At 53.6% G+C, this 18,622-nt stretch overlaps 6 protein-coding genes across 6 annotated transcripts; 4 read left to right on the plus strand and 2 right to left on the minus strand.

Moving 5' to 3' along the window:
- Positions 1–139: 139 nt before the first annotated feature.
- On the plus strand, positions 140–1,275 carry CTAM01_13276 (serine/threonine protein kinase; the record flags this gene model as incomplete). The annotated part of the gene is made up of 4 exons (XM_060529280.1): positions 140–395; positions 470–570; positions 607–744; positions 796–1,275. 4 exons carry the CDS (start codon positions 140–142, stop codon positions 1,273–1,275), a joined length of 975 nt encoding a protein of 324 aa, XP_060376114.1.
- Positions 1,276–2,379: 1,104 nt separating this feature from the next.
- Positions 2,380–3,739, plus strand: CTAM01_13277 (protein kinase domain-containing protein; the record flags this gene model as incomplete). The annotated part of the gene is made up of 2 exons (XM_060529281.1): positions 2,380–2,751; positions 2,810–3,739. 2 exons carry the CDS (start codon positions 2,380–2,382, stop codon positions 3,737–3,739), a joined length of 1,302 nt encoding a protein of 433 aa, XP_060376115.1.
- A 2,699-nt stretch (positions 3,740–6,438) lies between these two features.
- Positions 6,439–8,679, plus strand: CTAM01_13278 (uncharacterized protein; the record flags this gene model as incomplete). The annotated part of the gene is made up of 1 exon (XM_060529282.1): positions 6,439–8,679. One exon carries the CDS (start codon positions 6,439–6,441, stop codon positions 8,677–8,679), a length of 2,241 nt encoding a protein of 746 aa, XP_060376116.1.
- Positions 8,680–9,113: 434 nt separating this feature from the next.
- Positions 9,114–10,687, minus strand: CTAM01_13279 (uncharacterized protein; the record flags this gene model as incomplete). Its single annotated transcript, XM_060529283.1, has 3 exons — positions 9,114–9,699; positions 9,811–10,124; positions 10,214–10,687. Coding segments are annotated over 3 exons (1,374 nt in total), but the record flags the coding sequence as incomplete, so codon positions are not given.
- Positions 10,688–12,573: 1,886 nt separating this feature from the next.
- Positions 12,574–14,449, minus strand: CTAM01_13280 (epsin-3; the record flags this gene model as incomplete). Its single annotated transcript, XM_060529284.1, has 4 exons — positions 12,574–13,924; positions 13,978–14,057; positions 14,115–14,146; positions 14,203–14,449. Coding segments are annotated over 4 exons (1,710 nt in total), but the record flags the coding sequence as incomplete, so codon positions are not given.
- A 2,649-nt stretch (positions 14,450–17,098) lies between these two features.
- On the plus strand, positions 17,099–18,043 carry CTAM01_13281 (cyclophilin type peptidyl-prolyl cis-trans isomerase/CLD; the record flags this gene model as incomplete). The annotated part of the gene is made up of 4 exons (XM_060529285.1): positions 17,099–17,112; positions 17,203–17,270; positions 17,521–17,797; positions 17,857–18,043. The coding sequence occupies 4 exons, from the start codon at positions 17,099–17,101 to the stop codon at positions 18,041–18,043; spliced, it is 546 nt and encodes a 181-aa protein (XP_060376119.1).
- Positions 18,044–18,622: the final 579 nt, after the last annotated feature.

The raw sequence follows: 18,622 nt of genomic DNA on the forward strand, positions 1-18,622 counted from the left end.
AACAATGATGCAGCGATGACCGCTTATATCCTGGCGGTGAGCTCAATTCCATGGCACCATGCTCTGGGCCACACCTGGGCTGAGCTTTGCCAACACAACCAAGGGAGAATATATTCCTCTCTTATTCATTGAAGTAAGGATGGAGCACCTTCAAATGAATGAAATCTATGAAGCAACCATCCGCTGCGATGGGGCATTTGATTACTCAATATCCAAGATTCAGAGCGGCCAACATGCACTGCGAGAGTTTCAACAACGCCTTTGGGCCTGGGCTACCAATGCTGGCGCTCTTGCTGAGCCTTGCCTATCCCTGGATGCACGCCTGCTCAGTCACGCAAAACTCAGAAACATGATTCTGACTCTCTTGGATCTGATACAAGACAACCTGCAAGCCGGTATGCATCGTATGGTTTCACTTGCATGCTGAGTACAATGGCCCGTTGATTCCAGCACTGACAAGAGCATACAGCCGTCGATTTTGATAGCAACCTGTCTTCTGAAGGGGCTTCAAGTTCTTCAGCTACTGAAGAAGTTCCATATTTTACTCTTTCAATCGACATGGATTCTCAGGTTCAGAGTGTGGAGCATTTGAAATACGCATTCCAGGGGCTTGAGGCTGCCATTCAACGGCTTGACTTGGTTGCTTCTTTGATCGACCATTCATCTCGGAAAGGACGCCAGAGACGTCTTGAAGCACTGAACCAGAACACAGTCGCAGATCCTAGTGTGAGTTTCATTACAGATGTCAGCCAGTTCGAATCTCTTTCCAGGGCTATTATTAGCCATCTTTGGCCGGGAATTAGTGGACAAGTCGTCATGAAGCTCGCCAGATCCGTGTTGTATCGCAAGCAACGTATTACGTATATGAAGTATCGGAAACAGGCCCGTCAAGATCCTCGTCTTCACGAGGCCAAAGTACAAAGTGAAAGACCCCACATGTTGAATGTGCGGTCAGCGGCAGATGGATCTCAGCAACAGCTAGATCCAGACTTGCGCTTAAAGCCTTCGCTGCAGGCAAGGCAAGTACCAAGCGAATGGTTGCGGCCAACAACAATGGATGGCGAGTCCTTTGCCAGAGGTCAATTGAGCTTATTTGGGCCCTCTTCTGATTCTAGAAAGACTTACTCAGTCTGGACAAAGGCCATTGTTTACCCCAAAGCACCAGAGTCCAGTTCCACGTCGGGTTCAGAGACTGTGACTGGACACGCTCCATGCCCTTTTTGCCACAACATGTTCCCCTATCAACGGTATAAGGACTCAAAGTGGTGGAGGTGATTATTTTCCGGTACTTTATGAAGTGTTTGACATCTCTAATAAGCTGATCTACGATACAGAAATCACGTGGATCATGATTTACAGCCCTATGTCTGCGTCTCAGACGAATGTTCACAGCCGGCAATGACTTTCTCGAATCACAGTAATTGGGTTCAACATATGAACAGTGCTCACGGTCCTGGTTGGATTGTAGACCTTCAAGCCATATCGTACGAAGGGGCCTCAGAAGTTGTCCAAAAAGGCAAAGATACACCTTCATGTCCCATGTGTCTCTACGATCCATCAGATACAATTAGAAGCAACGCCGGAGACGATACCGGACCTCTAGAACTCAAAGGCACAGAAAGGACTCCTCTAATCCAGTTCAGAAAACACGAACAGACGTTGGGTGGCCAGTCAATGAATCCAAATCGACCTCATCCCAGAAGGCATTTGCCAAAAGCAGCTAACACGAACTTGTCTCGTCATATCGCCGAACATCTGAAGATGCTATGCTTCCGAATGCTCAGTATAGATACGAACTTGTCTCAGGAAGTGGATGACTCACTTGAGTCGGGGACATCTTCGAACGGAATGAAAGACAGTCAAACCATTACCCAAATAACGTTACCCAATGGTATGGACAGCGAAATGGGAAAGATTTCTCTGAATTTCGAAGAGACCAACGACGCTATTTCACCTGAAGTAGCGCTCAATACTATTCACCAGAGAGGAGCGAAAATTTCAAAATCTGACTCACAATCCATCGATGCTGAGGAGAAAACAGAAAAAGATGTATTTGGGAAGACTAAGAACGCCGCTTTGCCACCATTCGAGGTGAGCAGTGCAAAATTAGTGTCAGAACAAAACCGAATGGCAAGCGACATGCTATCCACGGAAACGCCGCGCAAAATTGAACCCGCGCCCCTAAAAGAGACATTAATCATGGCTTGCGAGACTGATGCGCTTAATGGTGTTCGCCAATACCTCCCACGACATTTTTTGGAGAACATCATCACACGGGAAAGCGTTCGGGCAGCATTTAAAAAATCGACCACAGCCCGGAATTTCTGGTCTTTTTCAACCAAAGGGGTAGTGGACATCGTTTTATCAAACAATGTGAAAATGTTGTTCGTGATACTTCTGTATCTAGACATTCCTTGGGACATTGACAGGCTACATAAAGCCGGTTTCACTGATCTAGATATGCCTTTTACATGGAAGAGACCTGGTCCAAACGGTGGGGGATGTCTGAGATCCGGGCTCAGCTCTGACAAGACCTTTACTCCGCCTAAGCACTGGGGATACCACTTGGTGGAAAGCTTCGTCAACAGACAATGGATGGTGATGGCACCCGTCTTCGGCAGGTCGGGGGAGTACTTGGAACTTCACCCTCTCTGCCCATTGCCTCTCATCAAAGCGGACGCAATCATTCACAGTATGCGGAATGTGCTCTACAGGGCAGAGATACAATCCTCTCATGTTACAGGACTCAAGGTGCGAGAGTTTCTATGTTGTAGATTCTTATTCAACGCTAACTTGTTGGGCCGATCAGGTACAATCTCCTTCCATAGTTGTTGCAATCAAGGAGTTCAGATACCGAGCGGGCTTTGATCAAGAACGGTCGAATCTCAGTGCTCTTTGCAGGGTTCCCGGCTCCAAGCACATCGCGCAGAATCTTGCAGCATTCTCGCAAGGAGACAGAGATTTCATCATTTCTCCTTGGGCCGATGGAGGGAGCCTATGCGACTTCTGGCAAGTCCACGATGACGTAGGTAGGGAGTCCAAACTTGCTCTTTGGAGTCTGGATCAAATGCTGGGTCTTGTGAGGGCACTCTATGCCCTCCATGAAGAGCTTCCAGATGCCGGTAATTGCAGGCGCGATGATTTGAAGCCCGGAAAAATTCTATATTTCACAGTTGGCACAGCAAAAGGTGATATGGGCATCCTGAAGATCACCGACTTTGGCATTTCACGTTTCCATCAAGAGGCAAATTTGGATAGGCTGAATATGCTGAATATGCTGACAACCACCGGTGCAACATCGCCTTCCTACCAAGCCCCTGAAGCTGTAGCATCGAAGGCCGCAAGGTCCCGCAAGTACGACGTTTGGTCAATTGGATGCATATTTTTGGAGTTCGTCATATGGCTTGTACAAGATTGGGATGCCGTTCAAAGCTTCGCCAACGCGAGGAAGTCCACCTCGGCGCATGCGGGTGGCGTAATACCGTCACACTTTTACAGATCCGACAAAGACGATGTCGTCGTACATCCAGAGGTCTCCAAGATTATCAAAACTCTGGGGCGAATACCACAAAGTGCTCCCAACACTGCACTTGGGAAGCTTCTGAGCATCATCAAGGAAGATCTCATCAAGATCAACCCTGCTGACCGGATTGATGCCAAGGGGCTTTGCAATCAGCTCGAAGTAGTTGTGTCGAAAGCCAAGTCTGATCCTGTGTACCTGTGGGACTCTAGGTATTGACATGTCGGGGAATGAACCTAGGAGACAACGAGGTTCTGGAAATACATGGACGACCTTGGCGTTGTTTGTTCTCGTTACGTTCTGAATTTCTTTTCTCGTCCCAGCGGCTTTCTTCCTCTTTGTCTGGCTATATTGCCTTTTTCTAAGCCCAAAGGCATTTTGTCTGCCTCACAACGAATATCTTGTTATTTTCCCGATCTTGGACCTGTCTTTTCTTTTCCTTCTTAATTTCCTCTCTTTAAATAATCCAAGATGAATCAATAATGAGACATCTTGAGCTACATAGGATATCTTGGTATTACTCACTTACGACTTGCGGCTTTCAAACCCTTGAGCCTTACCATGCATGCCTAAGTCGAAAATTCATCTACTAACAATTGCGATACTGATTCAGCGCCTGAGATGGCTTCAATAAGACGAAGATTACTCCATTCCCTGAGTGCAGAACCACGTCATTGACTTCTAATGATCTACCCAGCCCTGCAGTAAATGGATCCCTTGGCTAGCTTACCTTTCATTCTGCAGACGCATGAGACGTGTTGAACATAAAACAACATTTGTTAATGTAGTAATCCTCGGCCATTGTACAAACATCAGATTCTCTGCAACCAACGTAGCAAACTGTGCAGGGCAAGTTTCGGCCTCGGAGAGGCGAAGACCACAGCTTTGAGTATCGTGTATGTTAAGAAGGGGCTCTGTAATAGCGGAATGATAAGTGAGGAGATAGGAGATACTCAACTCTTCTCACTCAGTTCCAAGTCGTCTATGTTTTGGAGTAAGATCTAACTTCGGAGGACTTAGGCGTTGTGGTCGAGTGAGAGTTTGAGAGAGGTGCTTTTCTGGCCAATTGCAAAGCATTTGGGAAGCATTCTGATCCCGCTTAGCCAAACCGGGGACTGGGACGACAAACAGAGGCATCCTTGCGATTTGGGTCGTCGTTAGAGAAAGAGCACAGCGCGTATTTAGAGCATAATGTGGGTTTTGTGCACGGATCAAGGATACGCTGTGATTTACCGGTAACGCGGCCGTTTAGCTTTGGTAGCACTGGCAGCGTAGCCCACCTCTGAGCGTCAGATTAGCCATAAGCGACCGAAGATCATGAATCGTGAAACCTAGTGTTTGCGATTTCCATAAGAGGTTCCTGCTAAGGCCAAATAGGCGTTACGCGTCTGCGTCTGCTTATGTCCATGCTAGGCGGGTTTGACTGCTAGGGCTGAAACTGATGTTCGGGGTTGTAGTGGGTGTTACTGGGTGATAAGGTGGTGGGCGGTGCGAGGTGGTACTGGATGGCATTCTCGTGGTTTATCAGATGGGGCGTGCAAGGTGTCATCTGATAATTCTCTGTCAAAACTCTGTCGGGAAGTGGAGTTAACATTCATGGGTTAAGGAGAGTTTTAGTTTTTTTGGAGGGGAAATTAGCAGGGCGATTTGGATGGTACTATCGTGGCTCGATGAAGGAATGGATGGGGGTGTTACGATAGGCCATTCTTGGTCTGGACTCTTGGCCGGGTTAATTATGAGCTGGATGAGACGTGTGTGAGTGTGGTGAAATCTAAAGTGAGTTTGCTTAGTGCCTGACGTGACGCGTCCGCCATACTTAGCTGTAGCTGATACTAGCTCGTACCTACACCACGGACTCGTGGAGTACAGATCTGTCTTGATAGGAACAGCGTATAGCCATGGGTATTGAATTTATTGATGATTGATCGACTCGTTAATCGAGAGGAGTAGTCCCGAAAAGAGGAGCAAAAGGGGTGATTTGAATGTTGGATCGCCGCAGGCAAGTGGGCCCGGTATCATCTGGGAGGCCCCTTTTGCAATTAATTTCTGCATACTACATACCGGTGGTAAGTATCCGTACCAGTATGGAGTATCTGGATGAACAGAAAAGACAAAAGAGGGAAAAAGTCGCCAATGACAGGACTTGGCACTGCGTGGAAGGTGAGCTCAGGTGAAGAGTCGCCTTCACCTTCCTCACCGGGATGTTGCGTAAAAAAGGGCAGGAGCGCAGGCCGCAGACCGCAGACCGCAGACCAGCCACGGGTCCGCCTTCCTCTCCCCCGGGGAGGTTCCCCTGACCCTTGATCCTTTACCTTAATTTTCCCCCCTCCACCTTTTCACCTTTTTACCCTTTCACCCTTCCCTTCCACACCTTGTTCCTTGGTTAAATTTCCCCTCCACACCACACACACCCACCACCCACGTCCACCACGTCCACCACCGTCAGTCCACACCTTTTCACTGCCACCACTGCCACCACCAATGGCACACCCAAAAAGATGATGGAATCTGCCGGCAGCGCCTTTTAAGTGGATTACAAATCGATTGTTGGCTGCAGCCCAGCGACACCCACAGCTCACTCAGCAATTCACCACTCATTTTCACCCACTCACTCAGTCACGCTGGATGAAGTCTGAACTCACTGCCCATCGGTCACTTGCGCATCCGACCTCCGACCTCTGGTGCTTCTTTTTTCCCGTTTCTGTATCAGTATTCGTAATCCGTACGAAATACGCGCACGCGCAGTTGACTGACTGGAGACGGGGCCAGCGACCGACACCAAAGGACGCTCGCGAGCTCACCATCTTTGAATGAGAGCGCCCATCTGATACCCCCCGTCAATTCATCCCTTTCAGCCTTTCAGCATTTCAAATCATCGCTTGTTGCATGCGCGAAAGCATCAACCACCGTAGCCCATCATGTTCTCACGCAACAAGGACCTCTCCCACATGTCCTCCTTCTCCAACATCCGCTCGCGCTTTAAAAACAGCATGTCGTCCTCGGCCAAGATCCGCAGTTCCGAGGGCTGCTGGACCTGTCGCCTGCGCCGCAAAAAGTGCGACGAGGCTCGGCCCGTCTGCGAGGGTTGCGCCCAGCTCGAGATCAACTGCTTCTACAGCGAGACGAAGCCCGACTGGATGGACGGTGGCGAACGACAAAAGGAAATGGCCGACCAGCTCAAGAAGCAGGTCAAGATTCAGGCCAACAACCGTCGCGAGCGAAAGTACCTGCAGGGCCTCGACGTCGAGGGAGGCGGAGTTAGCGGCGGAGGAGGAGGAGGAGGCGGGCGCGGATCCGAGGATGGCGATCATGTTCCTCCCGTCCCGGCCCTGAGTGCCGACGACGGCTCATCAAAGGCCAACGACTCCAACAGCCCGTCCACCGTGAACGACACCCCCGGCGACTCATCCTCTAGTCCGCCCTTCCAGATGAACTCGGTAAAATCGTCCATTCATGAAATCGTACCCGGCGCATCACCAAATCAGATGCGGCAGCACACACCGGAATGGATCAACCACTCCAGCCCAGTATCCGCGGCACATCACCAACACCAGCAACAACAACAATATCAACAACATCAACATCAGCAACAACACCAAAAACCCCAGCCCGACTTCGCCACCGGCACCGGGATGGGCACCTCCTCCTCCACCTCTGTCCAACAAAACTCATCTCCGCCCTTCGCCGACGACTCCAACCTGGGCTTCATCATGATCTACCTCGACTACGTCTTCCCCTTCCTCTTCCCCTTTTACAAGCCGGCCCTGCTCGAAGGCGGCCGCGGCTGGCTTCTCAACGTCCTCAACCACAACAAGGCTCTCTACCATACCGCTCTTAGCCTCTCCTCCCACTTCTTCGGCGTCGTCCTCGACAGCGCCCAAGTCGAGCACGCTCCTTGCCGCATGAAGTCCGTCAACAGCCTTCGCCACCAGATGCATCTCGCCCTCCGCGAGCTCCGAGCCGACATGACCCGCATCAACGAGCCCGGCCCCAACGGCGTGCCCCGCGACCCCCTGGACCAACTCCAGCAAAGCTGCCGCGTTCTCGAGAGCATCGTCCAGCTCCTCATCTTTGACGTGACCCTCGCCACGTCGGACCACTGGCACATGCACCTCGACGCCGCAACCATCATCTTCCAACAGATCCTCCCCCAACCAGATCGCTGGGACCCGACAATGAACACCATGGTCATCCCCCTCCTCCAAGGCGTCCACTTCCCCCCGGGCTCCCATAAGCCATGGTCCTCCGACCAGGCCGCCCTCCGCTTCTTCACCGCGTCCCTCCTCTACTTTGACATCATCTCCGCCACCGCCCTCGAGCGCCCGCCTCGCCTCCAGCGCTACCACCGCCACCTCCTCTCCCCGCGCAAAGAAGCCTCCAACGCCTGCGCCGAAGTCGAGCCCCGGCTGCGCCTCGAGGAGTATTTTGGCTGCCAATCCTGGGTCCTCCAAATCATTGGCGAGATCGCCTCCCTCGACGCCTGGAAAAAGGAAAATCGCCGCGCGGGATCCCTCTCCATGACGCACCTTGTCTCCCGCGCCGGATGTCTCGAGCTCGCCCTCCGCGAGGGAATAGCATGCCTCGACAACGCCTGTCCGCAGCTCATGGGCTCCCCCAACTGCGCTGATGAAATGGCCTGCCGCGCGAGCTCCTGCTCCCCCATGGACGCCGACAGTGTACCATCTCCGCCGCCGCACCCTACCCACGTCGACACCACCAAACTCCCGCCCGACCCGCTGACGCTCTACCAATCCCAACAAAATCGCGACGCGACAGACGCAGCCCGCATCCACACCAAAATCTGGGCCTACGCCGCGCTAACCTACCTCTCGACCGTCGTGTCCGGGTGGCAGCCCTCGTGTCCCGAGACAGCCTCCAGCGTGGCCATCACCATCGACCTGCTTAACTCGCTCCACAGCCCCGTCTGCCTGCGCACTGTCGTCTGGCCCTTTTGCGTCATCGGATGCCTGGCGGACCCGTGCCAGGAGCACATGTTCCGCGAAATGGTGAGCAAGATGGGTGCGCTCGAGGTGTTTGGGTCGATTAAAGCTGCGCTGGGCGTCATGGAGAACGTATGGGCAAAGAGGGAGACTATCGACGAGAGTTGGGATATTACAGCCTGCTTCAAGGTGCTGGGGCACGCTGTGCTCTTGACTTGAGAGGCCAAGATGTTCTTCAACCTTGAAACTCTTGGTTTGGTCTCCGATTCTGCTGGAACGGTGCGCGCTTTTTGGATATCAGTGATTGGGCAACTAATCACAGGGTAAACCGGTCTCGCTGCCATGGATTTTCGATCACACGATATCACCAAAGAAAGTAACTTGACATTTCCCGGTTATTTTTCTTTTATTATCAGTGGTCCCAACCCGAAAGAAAACGCCAGTATGTTTTTGCTTTTTTCCCCAAAACAGCAGAAAGAGACCGAATCTATCCAGTAGACATTACCCTCGTCGGCCAAAGCGACGTCTTTCCAGCAAAACCGACCAAAAGACCCAAGCCGTGGAACACAATCTCTATTACCAGCAGAGCCAAGAAACCAAACCTCCAAGGAAAACCCAGACCAGGAGCAAGAAGCAGTGCTATTCAGCATAGTTCACGCCTTTCTCCGAGAAGCAGCCCGCTTCTGCTGCTCCAACAGCCCCAAATCCCACCACCCGTCAATAAACTCCATAATCGTCTTGCGCTTCGACTTCCCCCGGCCAAGACCCTTGCCATGGACAAGGTGCTCTACCGGCGTCATCGGCGACCGAGCAGAAGACGGGGCCGGAGAAAGCGGCGGCGCGGGGGAGACGATCAACTCGGGCAAGACGGGCATCGGGTGAACGGGCTGCCTCTGCTCGACAATCTGCACGCGCTTGTGCTGCACTTGGGCCGTGGTAGGGGGCATCTGCATCTGTCGTTGCGTCGACACTGGCATCGGCGGGGGTGGAAACCACGCGGTTGTCCGGGTGTGTTGGGAGGCGGGAGGCGGTACAGCGACTTGATGAGCATCATCCGAGTCCGAACCCGAAGAATAGTCGCTGTCCCACCGCTTCTCCCGCGCCAACACCGCGGCGGTGCCGAGGCTCTTCTTGCTGTTGCCGAAGTAGCAACCCCGTACTTCCCTCGTAGGAGGAGGCGGGAAAGAAGGAGCGTAGCCACCACCACCATTTCCACCACCAACACCACCGACTGCCACCCTACCACGGGCGCACCCTCAACCCTCGATATCCTTCACCCCCGCAGGCGCAAGCTTCACCCTGCGCCAGAGGCAGACAGTCGTCACAGCGCTAAACGCAAACAGCACACACAGCGCAATCGAAAGACCCCAGACGGCCTTGATGGCGTAGCACGTGCCCTGGTCGGCGCCGACCCAGATGAAGTAGTTGAGCGCGGAGCCGGTGTTGATGTTGGCCGTCACGGACGCCATGAAGTTGGCGGTGCTACCGCTGGACTTGGGCAGGGCGGCGCAGTCTAGGTAGGAGAGGGGTTTGCCTAGGAGGCAGGCGACGACGATGACGGCGATGAGGAGGAAAGTGTCGGCGCCGGCGGCGAGGAGGAGGGGAAGCATGTTGTCATAGTAGAGGATGTAGGTGATTGAGATGTAGAGGGTTGCGATGCAGGACTGGTGGGGGTTGTTAGCTATCGTTCTTCCAATCTACGAATTCATGACCATTCTCCGTGAAGAATCCGTGCAACGAGTGCAGAACTCACAATAACGAGCGTGCCGATCAAGACGGAAGGCGGAACGGCATCCGCGCCGTTAATCTCCGAAATAAAGTTGGAAACCATGCCGATGATGGACACCAAGGAAACGAACTGCATGGCGCGCATGGCGGTGAAGGTGTGCCCGAGGGCGCCGAGGCGAGGAGCGGAACCCATGTTTCTGTCGTGCTTCCGGGCGGCGAAGTCGCGGGCCAGGGAGACGGGCGTGACGAGGGTGAGCTTCGGGCGCGGGGCGTGGAAGTGGAGCGCCGTGCGGACGGGGAATTTCCGGGGCGGGAAGGGGATGCTGGCGGTGGGCGACGGGAGGGAGGTTGAGGAAGAAATTTTGGACGAGGTGTCGTAAGTCGCCTGGTGTAGCGACTTTGATGACTTTTGAAAGGACGAAGAGTAAAGCGTGGATAGAATGAGACTCTGTGAAAAAAGAGAGTTGTAAAGTGATTCGATGAATCGATAGAGAAAGTAAACTTCGTTCAAGATCGTATGTTTCTCGTTTCGTTTCCGTTGATTTGTCGTGACCTAGAAAGGGAATTCGGGAAATGCGAAATGAAAATCGAGTTTTGACCGAGATAGATGAGAGATAGAGAGAGAGATGAGACCTAAACTTGACCAAGGAAATTGACCTAGGAAATAAGGAAAAGAGAGAGGAAAAAGGAAAAGACGGAAGATTGTTGTAAAGACTTGTTGTGTGATGTTGATGAGGAACAGAAAGAAACTCGAGACTGGAAAATGGATAAGATCAATCGTCTTTATACATCATGCAATCACCAAAAAGCAACATCTTCAACCAGCCTAGTAACCAGCCCTCTGGTTCATCTGGCCCTGCAAATGGTACCTGAGGTTACTCTGCATTGTTGTTGTTGTGTTGCTAATTCGAGCTCTCGCGGTCTGGACCTATACCGCTAGACATCGACTCCCAAGCCCATGAACATCAAGATATGGCTAGGTACCTTACGGTTCCTGCATGAGATACGTCAGTTGCCGTACCTCTGTGCAAAGCAGTGAGTGAGTGGTTCGCCCTAGACCCTTAGACGGCTCCCGCATCCTGGACGGCACGACGTTCGGCTAGGTATGATGAGCCGCTGGGCTGGGCCAATCACCGTCAACGGCCGGGGTTGCGGTGCGGCGCTTAACGGCGGTGGAGTTCCGGAGAGGTTGGACAAGCGACGCGGGTACGAAATGAGCGACGGGGCCACACGGCTCCGGGAAATTGGAGGCTCTTGGACATGCAGCGCCAGACTCTTATTCTTTTCGAGTATCTCTCATCAAAACTGTGGAGAAGAAAATAGGCGCGTCCAATGGCTGGTTGTCATTGAGCCAGGCCCTGGATGATCGTATTGGGTGGCTGCGCGCCTGTTTTGAAGTCGAGCTAGATGGACATGATTGGTTCTGCTTGATCCCGGGGAACTCACCTAGCTTCCACCTTGGCCTCGACCTGGTGGACCTCCATGCCTTTTCTGCATCTTGAACTGATAATCGAACAGACCACTAGACGCGGCCACGCTGGGGCGACGATGGCGGAGGCTGAGGCGCCTGTTCATACGAGCTAGCCCAGGTCCCAAATACATGTAGGTACCGGACCTGAAACCAGGTCTGGCGGTTGCTGGCCAAGGCCGCATTTCCTGGCTCCATGATGTTTTATTGTTGAGGTCCGTACAGGTCTTGTTCCTGGGCCTCTGTTGGTTTGACGCGTCCTGTATGCGCGAGGATCTCTGTACTGATCCTTGAGCCTCTTGCACCTCTTGAGCCTCCCACAGCCGCGGGACGACGACGGTTGGCCCGCGGGCGGTCGGTCCGCTATTGATCGACTTGGCGTCAGTTGGGTCCCTGTAATTGAGAGTTCGCGATAGAGTGCTCGACACGATCTAGACCCCGTTCAATCGTCCCTTCACACGTTCACAGTACAGACGGCTTGCTTCGGATTGTGGGCGCATGAGTAGGTCGCGCTATCGGCCGCAGAGGGCTGTGAGTCCTGCAAATATCATGCCCCGACGATCAGGGCATGCGTAGGCATCAAGGTCGCCTCATCAACACGCCCAGATGCACAAAGACAGCTGTCAAGCCTGTGAGAATGATGTCACATTGCACGAGGTGGAAAGATCCCTGAGGACACAAGTATTGAATGTGGTTCGCTTGAAATTTCAGTATATGGTTCATGTGTTGCAGTCTTCTTTTGCCTGCCGATACGCCTCGGTAAAAAAGCCCATCAGCACACGTCTTTTCGCCTTACCATCAGCGCGGCGCCCTCTGTCTTGTGTTATTGCGTGGCCAGTGATGCTGTAAGGCTGGGTAGGCTCCGTCTTTTCCACGCCAGTTCTTCGTCTCCGCGTCTTTGTATCATTATAGTAGGCTTAACCAAGCAAGTCGTCCAGGCCATGGTTTCCGCCGGAGGAGGAGGCGTTTCCAGCAGGCTTCGGTGTCGACGCCGCAGCAGGGGCACCCCAAATTCCTGCACTGCTCTTCTCCTTTGCAAGCTGGCCCAAGGCCGGGCCGGCAGTGGGTGTGCTCGTCTTCTTCACGCCGGAGCTAGCCTGTGACCACAGGGCACCAAAAGCATCACCACCGGCAGCGGCCGGCTTAGCAGCAGCTGAAGCCGGCTTTGCCGCCGCTGAAGCACCAGGAGTAGATGCAAAAGAGCCACCAGTAGCCTGCGGGACCGCAGTCTGAACTGAGCCAAAGTAGTTGGGCCCTGAAGGCTGGTATCCAGTAGGCTTGATTTGTGCGGCAGGAGAAGCAACAGCGGGAGTGCTGAAAGCTGAATAGTTGGCGCTCGGAGCGGGTGACATGGAAGACATGCTGACCATGTTGCCGATGTTGGCCTGTTGAGGCGCAGAGACGGGCTGGGGAGCGGCGAAGGTCGTGGCAGAGTTGGCTGTCATGACGGGAGGGGACATGGGGGTTGCTGCTGCGGGAGCCGAGGGCGCGGACTGGAAGTCGTCAAAGTCGTCGTCGTCGTTGGCAGCCGCAGGAGCAGCAGACAGGGAGGCAAAGCCGGAGCCATTGGACGGAGCCGGGGCAACAGGGGCTGGCATGGAAGACGGCGCAGGGTCGTCAAAGGAGAAGAGATCGACCTCGGGCTCTTTCTTCTTGGGTGGCTCCGCCTTGGGAGCGGGAGCGGCAGCTCGCTCTGGTCTCTTGGATCGAGAAGACGAGGAGCTGGCAGCTGGGCGAGTGTCATCAAACTCGTCGTACTCCTCAAACTTGTCGCCGTGTGACTGTGTTTCGCCGTAATCGTTGCTCTCTTCTCCGCCGAACCCACCGCCGTCGCCGTAGACGCCTCCGGAGTAGCCACCATAGCCTCCGGTCTCGCTTCCGAAGCCTCCATAGCGACTGCCGCTCCCGCTTGAGAATCCACCGCCCATGCTCATTCCACCCTCAACACCGGTGTACTTGTTCTTGGTGGCCCGCGCCTTCTTGCGCTCGGTCCGGATGCGCTCGACATCGCCGAGAAGTTCGGCCAATTCCTTGGCACGGTTGCGAACGTTGATTCCTTGGTCCTTTCCGTTCTGATCGATATAGTGGAACTGGCGAAGCATCTTGAGTAGTGTAATGTGGCCGCGGGCATCGTCGATGACTCGTTCGGAGCCGTGCTTGATCAGGAACTCGAGAAGCTGAAGAGCCTTGTAGATTTGCCGCCACTCTTCGGCGGACTTTTCTGTGAACCGACGGTAAATCATGGGCATGATCTCGTTAAGAGTAGCACTGGTAGAACGTCAGTATTGTTGGTTTGTAGCTTTCGGTCCGGGGAGGATTACTAGTTGAAGGTGCCGTTGGCAATCTCTTGCATCAGTGATGAGGACGCGCCCCAAGGTTCGTTGTTTGTTGCCTCTCGGACCTAGAACCTGTTAGACGGACTGGAGTCTACATCAAACGAATAATTAGATGGACGAACCTTGGACTCCATTTCCGTGTAATTCATCACGGCTATGCGCAATTAGCATGCGATCGACATTGGGTTGGACTGGACGGTTCGTGATTACCATTCTGGACCTTTCTGACGCCAGCCTTGACGTCGTACAGGGTCATGTTGGAGACCGTGTCTTTCAGATTGTTCCAATCCATTTTGGCGGTTTTAACGGGGTGAAGATGGGGAGGGATTCGATGAACGGCAAGCAAGAAGCCCAAAGGCACAGGTGAAGGTGGTAAACTCGAAGACGCGATGCTCCTTGTGATTCTTTGTCGACGTTTCAAACAGAAGCGCAATCCAGCGACCTGGCCACCCTGGAACTTTCAGGCCCAGGCTCAGTCAGGTCAATCGGTCTCGGGCAGTGCGGCGGCAGGGGGTACGTACCGCGCGGGTGAGATAAGATTGGCTCAGTCTGAGGGAAAGGAGATGTGGGGAGGGAAGGTGCTGAGTCACGTGGTGTACCTCTGGCAACTCTCTGGAATTTGGAAAGCGTCAGCGGGCAGCGGGAAGGAGGAAAGAGCTTCCCTGGTCGGTACGTACTGATTGTGATGTACCTCTGCGCCTCGATCAGCTCACAGCTTGACTCGGAACAGCTACTGTTTCTCCATGGGATATTCTCAGAAACCACCAATTGAATGAAGCTGTACAAGTTTCAGCTAATTGTGTTCCTCAAGTGTAACTGATCTAGGTATCTTACCTGGTTGTAGATAGTTCGTCGTTTATCCTCAAATTGGATGAATTACGAAATAGTTCAAGGCCTTGAGCTCCGACAGCTGTCCATCTCCAATTGACAGACGTGGGTGCCCGTGCTCCAATTCTCAATGGACCACGACCCTGCCGAGCGTGTGTTCCTCAGGTTGCTCTCGCGCCGTGCCATGACCTTCCGCCCCCTTTGGGATGAGTGTCCCTGACCTCACCAAAACTTTTTTCTCCTGAGAAGACAGCAAAGATCCAATTCTTCTCTCATCAGCGACTTTCATCAACCTCTGTGTATCAACAAAACTTCATCTCACTTCTTTAACTCTGTACCTGTACCAACACTTAGACTGTGTAATCCTGCTCTTTGAGGTGTGTAAAACGAGTTCCTTTCGTCATACTCCTTCCTGTTCCCTCTGCATCTAGCACAAGCTTCCCTCTCCCCTTACCAAGCAGCCCATCATCCACCTTACCTTACCTACCTCGCCCATTCCCACCTGAAAGTCGTCGGAGCTACCAGAGCTGGTTGTGCGGCCAATGCGGTTCTCATGCAAGCCAATTGGGCTGTCAGAAGGGACGGCAAAGCTTTGCCATCCAGCCTCTGCAGCTTGATATGCTGCCACATGAGCCATTGAGCCTACCTGGCATCTTAAGCATAGCTCCACGCACGAGCACAGGCCTGGACTTGTCTTGTATGGCAACATACTGGCAACAGCGTCGAGACTCGAGAGCACCAGCCCGCGGTGACGCTGCGGCTACGGATGGTGCCATAGTTCATGCCGGGGAGACTGGACGGCTTCATTGGCCTTCGGCTGTTGCATGTTTTGATGCTCGTCGATGGCCGATGCATTGCCTTTCCTTTCCGGCTTGCACGTCACGTCACTCGACTCGTCCACCGCCGGTCCGCCGCCGTCGCCGCTGTTGTACCATCCACTCGTCCATCCAAGCTACCACCTCCCCGCTTCCAGTGGACGCAAGATTCCACGACCTTCCGAAGGGTTGTCAAGGGACAACGTGGGCCAGTGGGGGACGGTGACTTGGCCGTGGCCGACAGCCAGACAAACGACTCCATCCAGCTGTACCAGCTTGCTGTCGTTGCCCCCCTCCCCAGGGTACCTCCCTTGTCGCTCCAATGGCCAGCGGCCTCGGGATTTTGACGTGCATTCGTCTGTCCTGCCCGTACCGCACCGTGGGTTACCAATGGCTCTCCCTCCTGTTCGCTGTCCTGCTCGGAGGTATTTACCTCTCTATGAGCTGTGGGTGAGAGAGTTCTTCCAGGTACCGGTGTCAAGCTGGCAGGCCGGTGGAGGTACAAGCCGTCATCCTCTGGCACACCGTCTTCAGCCCAGACATTGCCGCGGTGGGATGTTTCTCTCTTCTCGGCTTCTGATTGAGAATCGTTTTCGTCCCCAACGTTGCCGGCTGGCCGGGTAACTGGAAGGGTTGAGCTTAACTTGCGTTTGCTGTTTTGCTCTGCTTATCCGGTTTGCCTGTCGAGCTAGGCGCAAGGCGGGTTTGAATGGTTCATGAAGTCATCCCACTCAGCAGCTCTTTGACATTGACTTTTGCCTCGCTCTTTTGGTTCGACTGGAACTGGACGGCAAGTTCAAGCCAGCATCAGCACAAGCAATTGGGCTGGTGTGCTAGCTGGGCTGGACCGGACTGAACTGGTGGGCTGAGGCGAGACGGAACCGAAGCAAAGACCCAAGCAGAGCAAGCCGGGAAGAAGATCCCTTTGCCCCTCGTTTTTCCTTCCTACCCTCTTCCCAGTTATTGCAACTTTCCATTGCGCCTGCCCCTCCCCGCCGCATCGCCTCCTTCCTTCCCTCCCACAACGCCCCAACCCAACCCCTCCTTCCCTTCCGTCACCTTGACCTTCGGCGGTACTTGCGCCTTGTACCCCCCAAGGTACCCTGGGAGGTACCAGTACGCGATACGTATTTGGGTCAGGTACATTCTCAGTCCGTCAGTGACCTCAGCAACAGCTCACTTCACGTGACTTTTCACCCCTCTTTTCTCACTTTCTTAACTTCTTATTCGCCCCTTCGGCACCCGCAGTGGGGAGCTCCTGCGCTAACAATAAACCCCTCCACCCAGCTGTTGAAAAAATGAGACCAACCCTTTTGCGACCCCTCCTACCCCGCCATACCTTCGCCTGCTCCTCCGTTTCACCCTCGCCCTTTTCTCGACCTTCTGCCTTCATTCAACCTCTCCGAACTGTGATTCCTGCATCTACCAAGCCATCCGTTCGATTCTTCTCAGCATCCAAAATCATGCCTTCCCAAGTGTAAGTCTCTCCTTCCCTCGGCCTTGCTCAAGAGCATCATCACCATCACGACGATGCTCTCAATGACGCAATAACTAACCCTCTGTTCAGTTACTTCGACATTGAGTGGGAGGGTCCCGTCCTCGACGGCTCCGGACGTCCCACCTCTACCGTCCAGCGTAAGTTTTTTCTTCCGGTTATCCATTGAATTTCATCAAAACAATCATCACCACGGTCGTTTTCGATGTTCCCAGCATCACAATGCCTACGTCTATAGCTCTAGACGGCAAGGAAATCACCCCACCTCGAGTCCAAAAGGCTTGAAACTTTGTTGTTCGCCCAACTTTGGCTGTCCGAGCTGTCTTTCTAGCGACCCCCGCCATCTTCACCGCATCCAGAGCTTCGCTGACCAAGCTTTCCGTCGTACAGAGCAGAACGGCCGCATCGTCTTCAACCTCTTCGATGACGTTGTCCCCAAGACCGCCGCCAACTTCCGCGCTCTCTGCACCGGCGAGAAGGGCTTCGGCTACCAGGGCTCTTCCTTCCACCGCATCATCCCCGACTTCATGCTTCAGGGTGGTGACTTCACCCGTGGCAACGGCACCGGTGGCAAGTCCATCTACGGCGAGAAGTTCGCCGACGAGAACTTCCAGTTGAAGCACGACAAGCCCGGTCTGCTTTCCATGGCCAACGCCGGCCCCAACACGTAAGCTCTCCTCTCCAGCCGTCCCTTTGTCCAGACGCGGCAGCTAACCCTCCACCCAGCAACGGCTCCCAGTTCTTCGTTACCACCGTCGTCACCTCGTGGCTCAACGGCCGCCACGTCGTCTTCGGCGAGGTTGCTGACCAGAACGGCCTCAACATCGTCAAGGCTCTCGAGGCTACCGGCTCCTCCAGCGGTGCCGTCAAGTACGGCAAGCGCCCCACCATCGTCGCCTCTGGTGCGTTGTAAAGTGCTTCTCGCTCGGTTCTTTGTACGTTAGGTCCTGCTTCTGAAATGTCGCGAGAGACACCTTGACGCGAAAGGGAGGACGGTTGTTGGTAGAGACTTGGGTATTGCGCCATCACGCAGCTTGGCGGCAATCAGCTTTACTGCTGCTACATAGTCTGCCAAGACAAAAAGTTACTGCCACCTTTATGCTGCCGCTACGTGACATTGTGCCTTTGACTCACTTTACCCCTAATGACCTGGTCGACCGAGTACCGAGGCATCGTGTGACGAATTTACCGTTCATAACCAATGTACATCCAAGGCGTAGAATCACTTGAATGCATTCAACACAACGAGCGCGGTGGGGTCAAACATGTCATTGGTATAAGTACAGCCAATAGCTGGTCGCCATTGAAGCTAAATTCCCTTTGGGGAGGATGGGAGCTCTACCCTTAGGCCCTGGCAAACCGTCCCGCCCATGTCCTTCTTTTTGATGATTCGTGCCAACGCCAATGCAATGCTTTCCATGATGTGAATGAATCAATCAGACCCAGCCCGAAACAAAAAAGACCTCCTTTTGCTACTCCTTAGAACAGAAGA

The sequence above is a fragment of the Colletotrichum tamarilloi genome (genome assembly GCF_030869305.1).
Source record: "Colletotrichum tamarilloi strain Tom-12 chromosome Unknown Scaffold_92.1, whole genome shotgun sequence".
Lineage (NCBI taxonomy): Eukaryota > Fungi > Ascomycota > Sordariomycetes > Glomerellales > Glomerellaceae > Colletotrichum > Colletotrichum tamarilloi.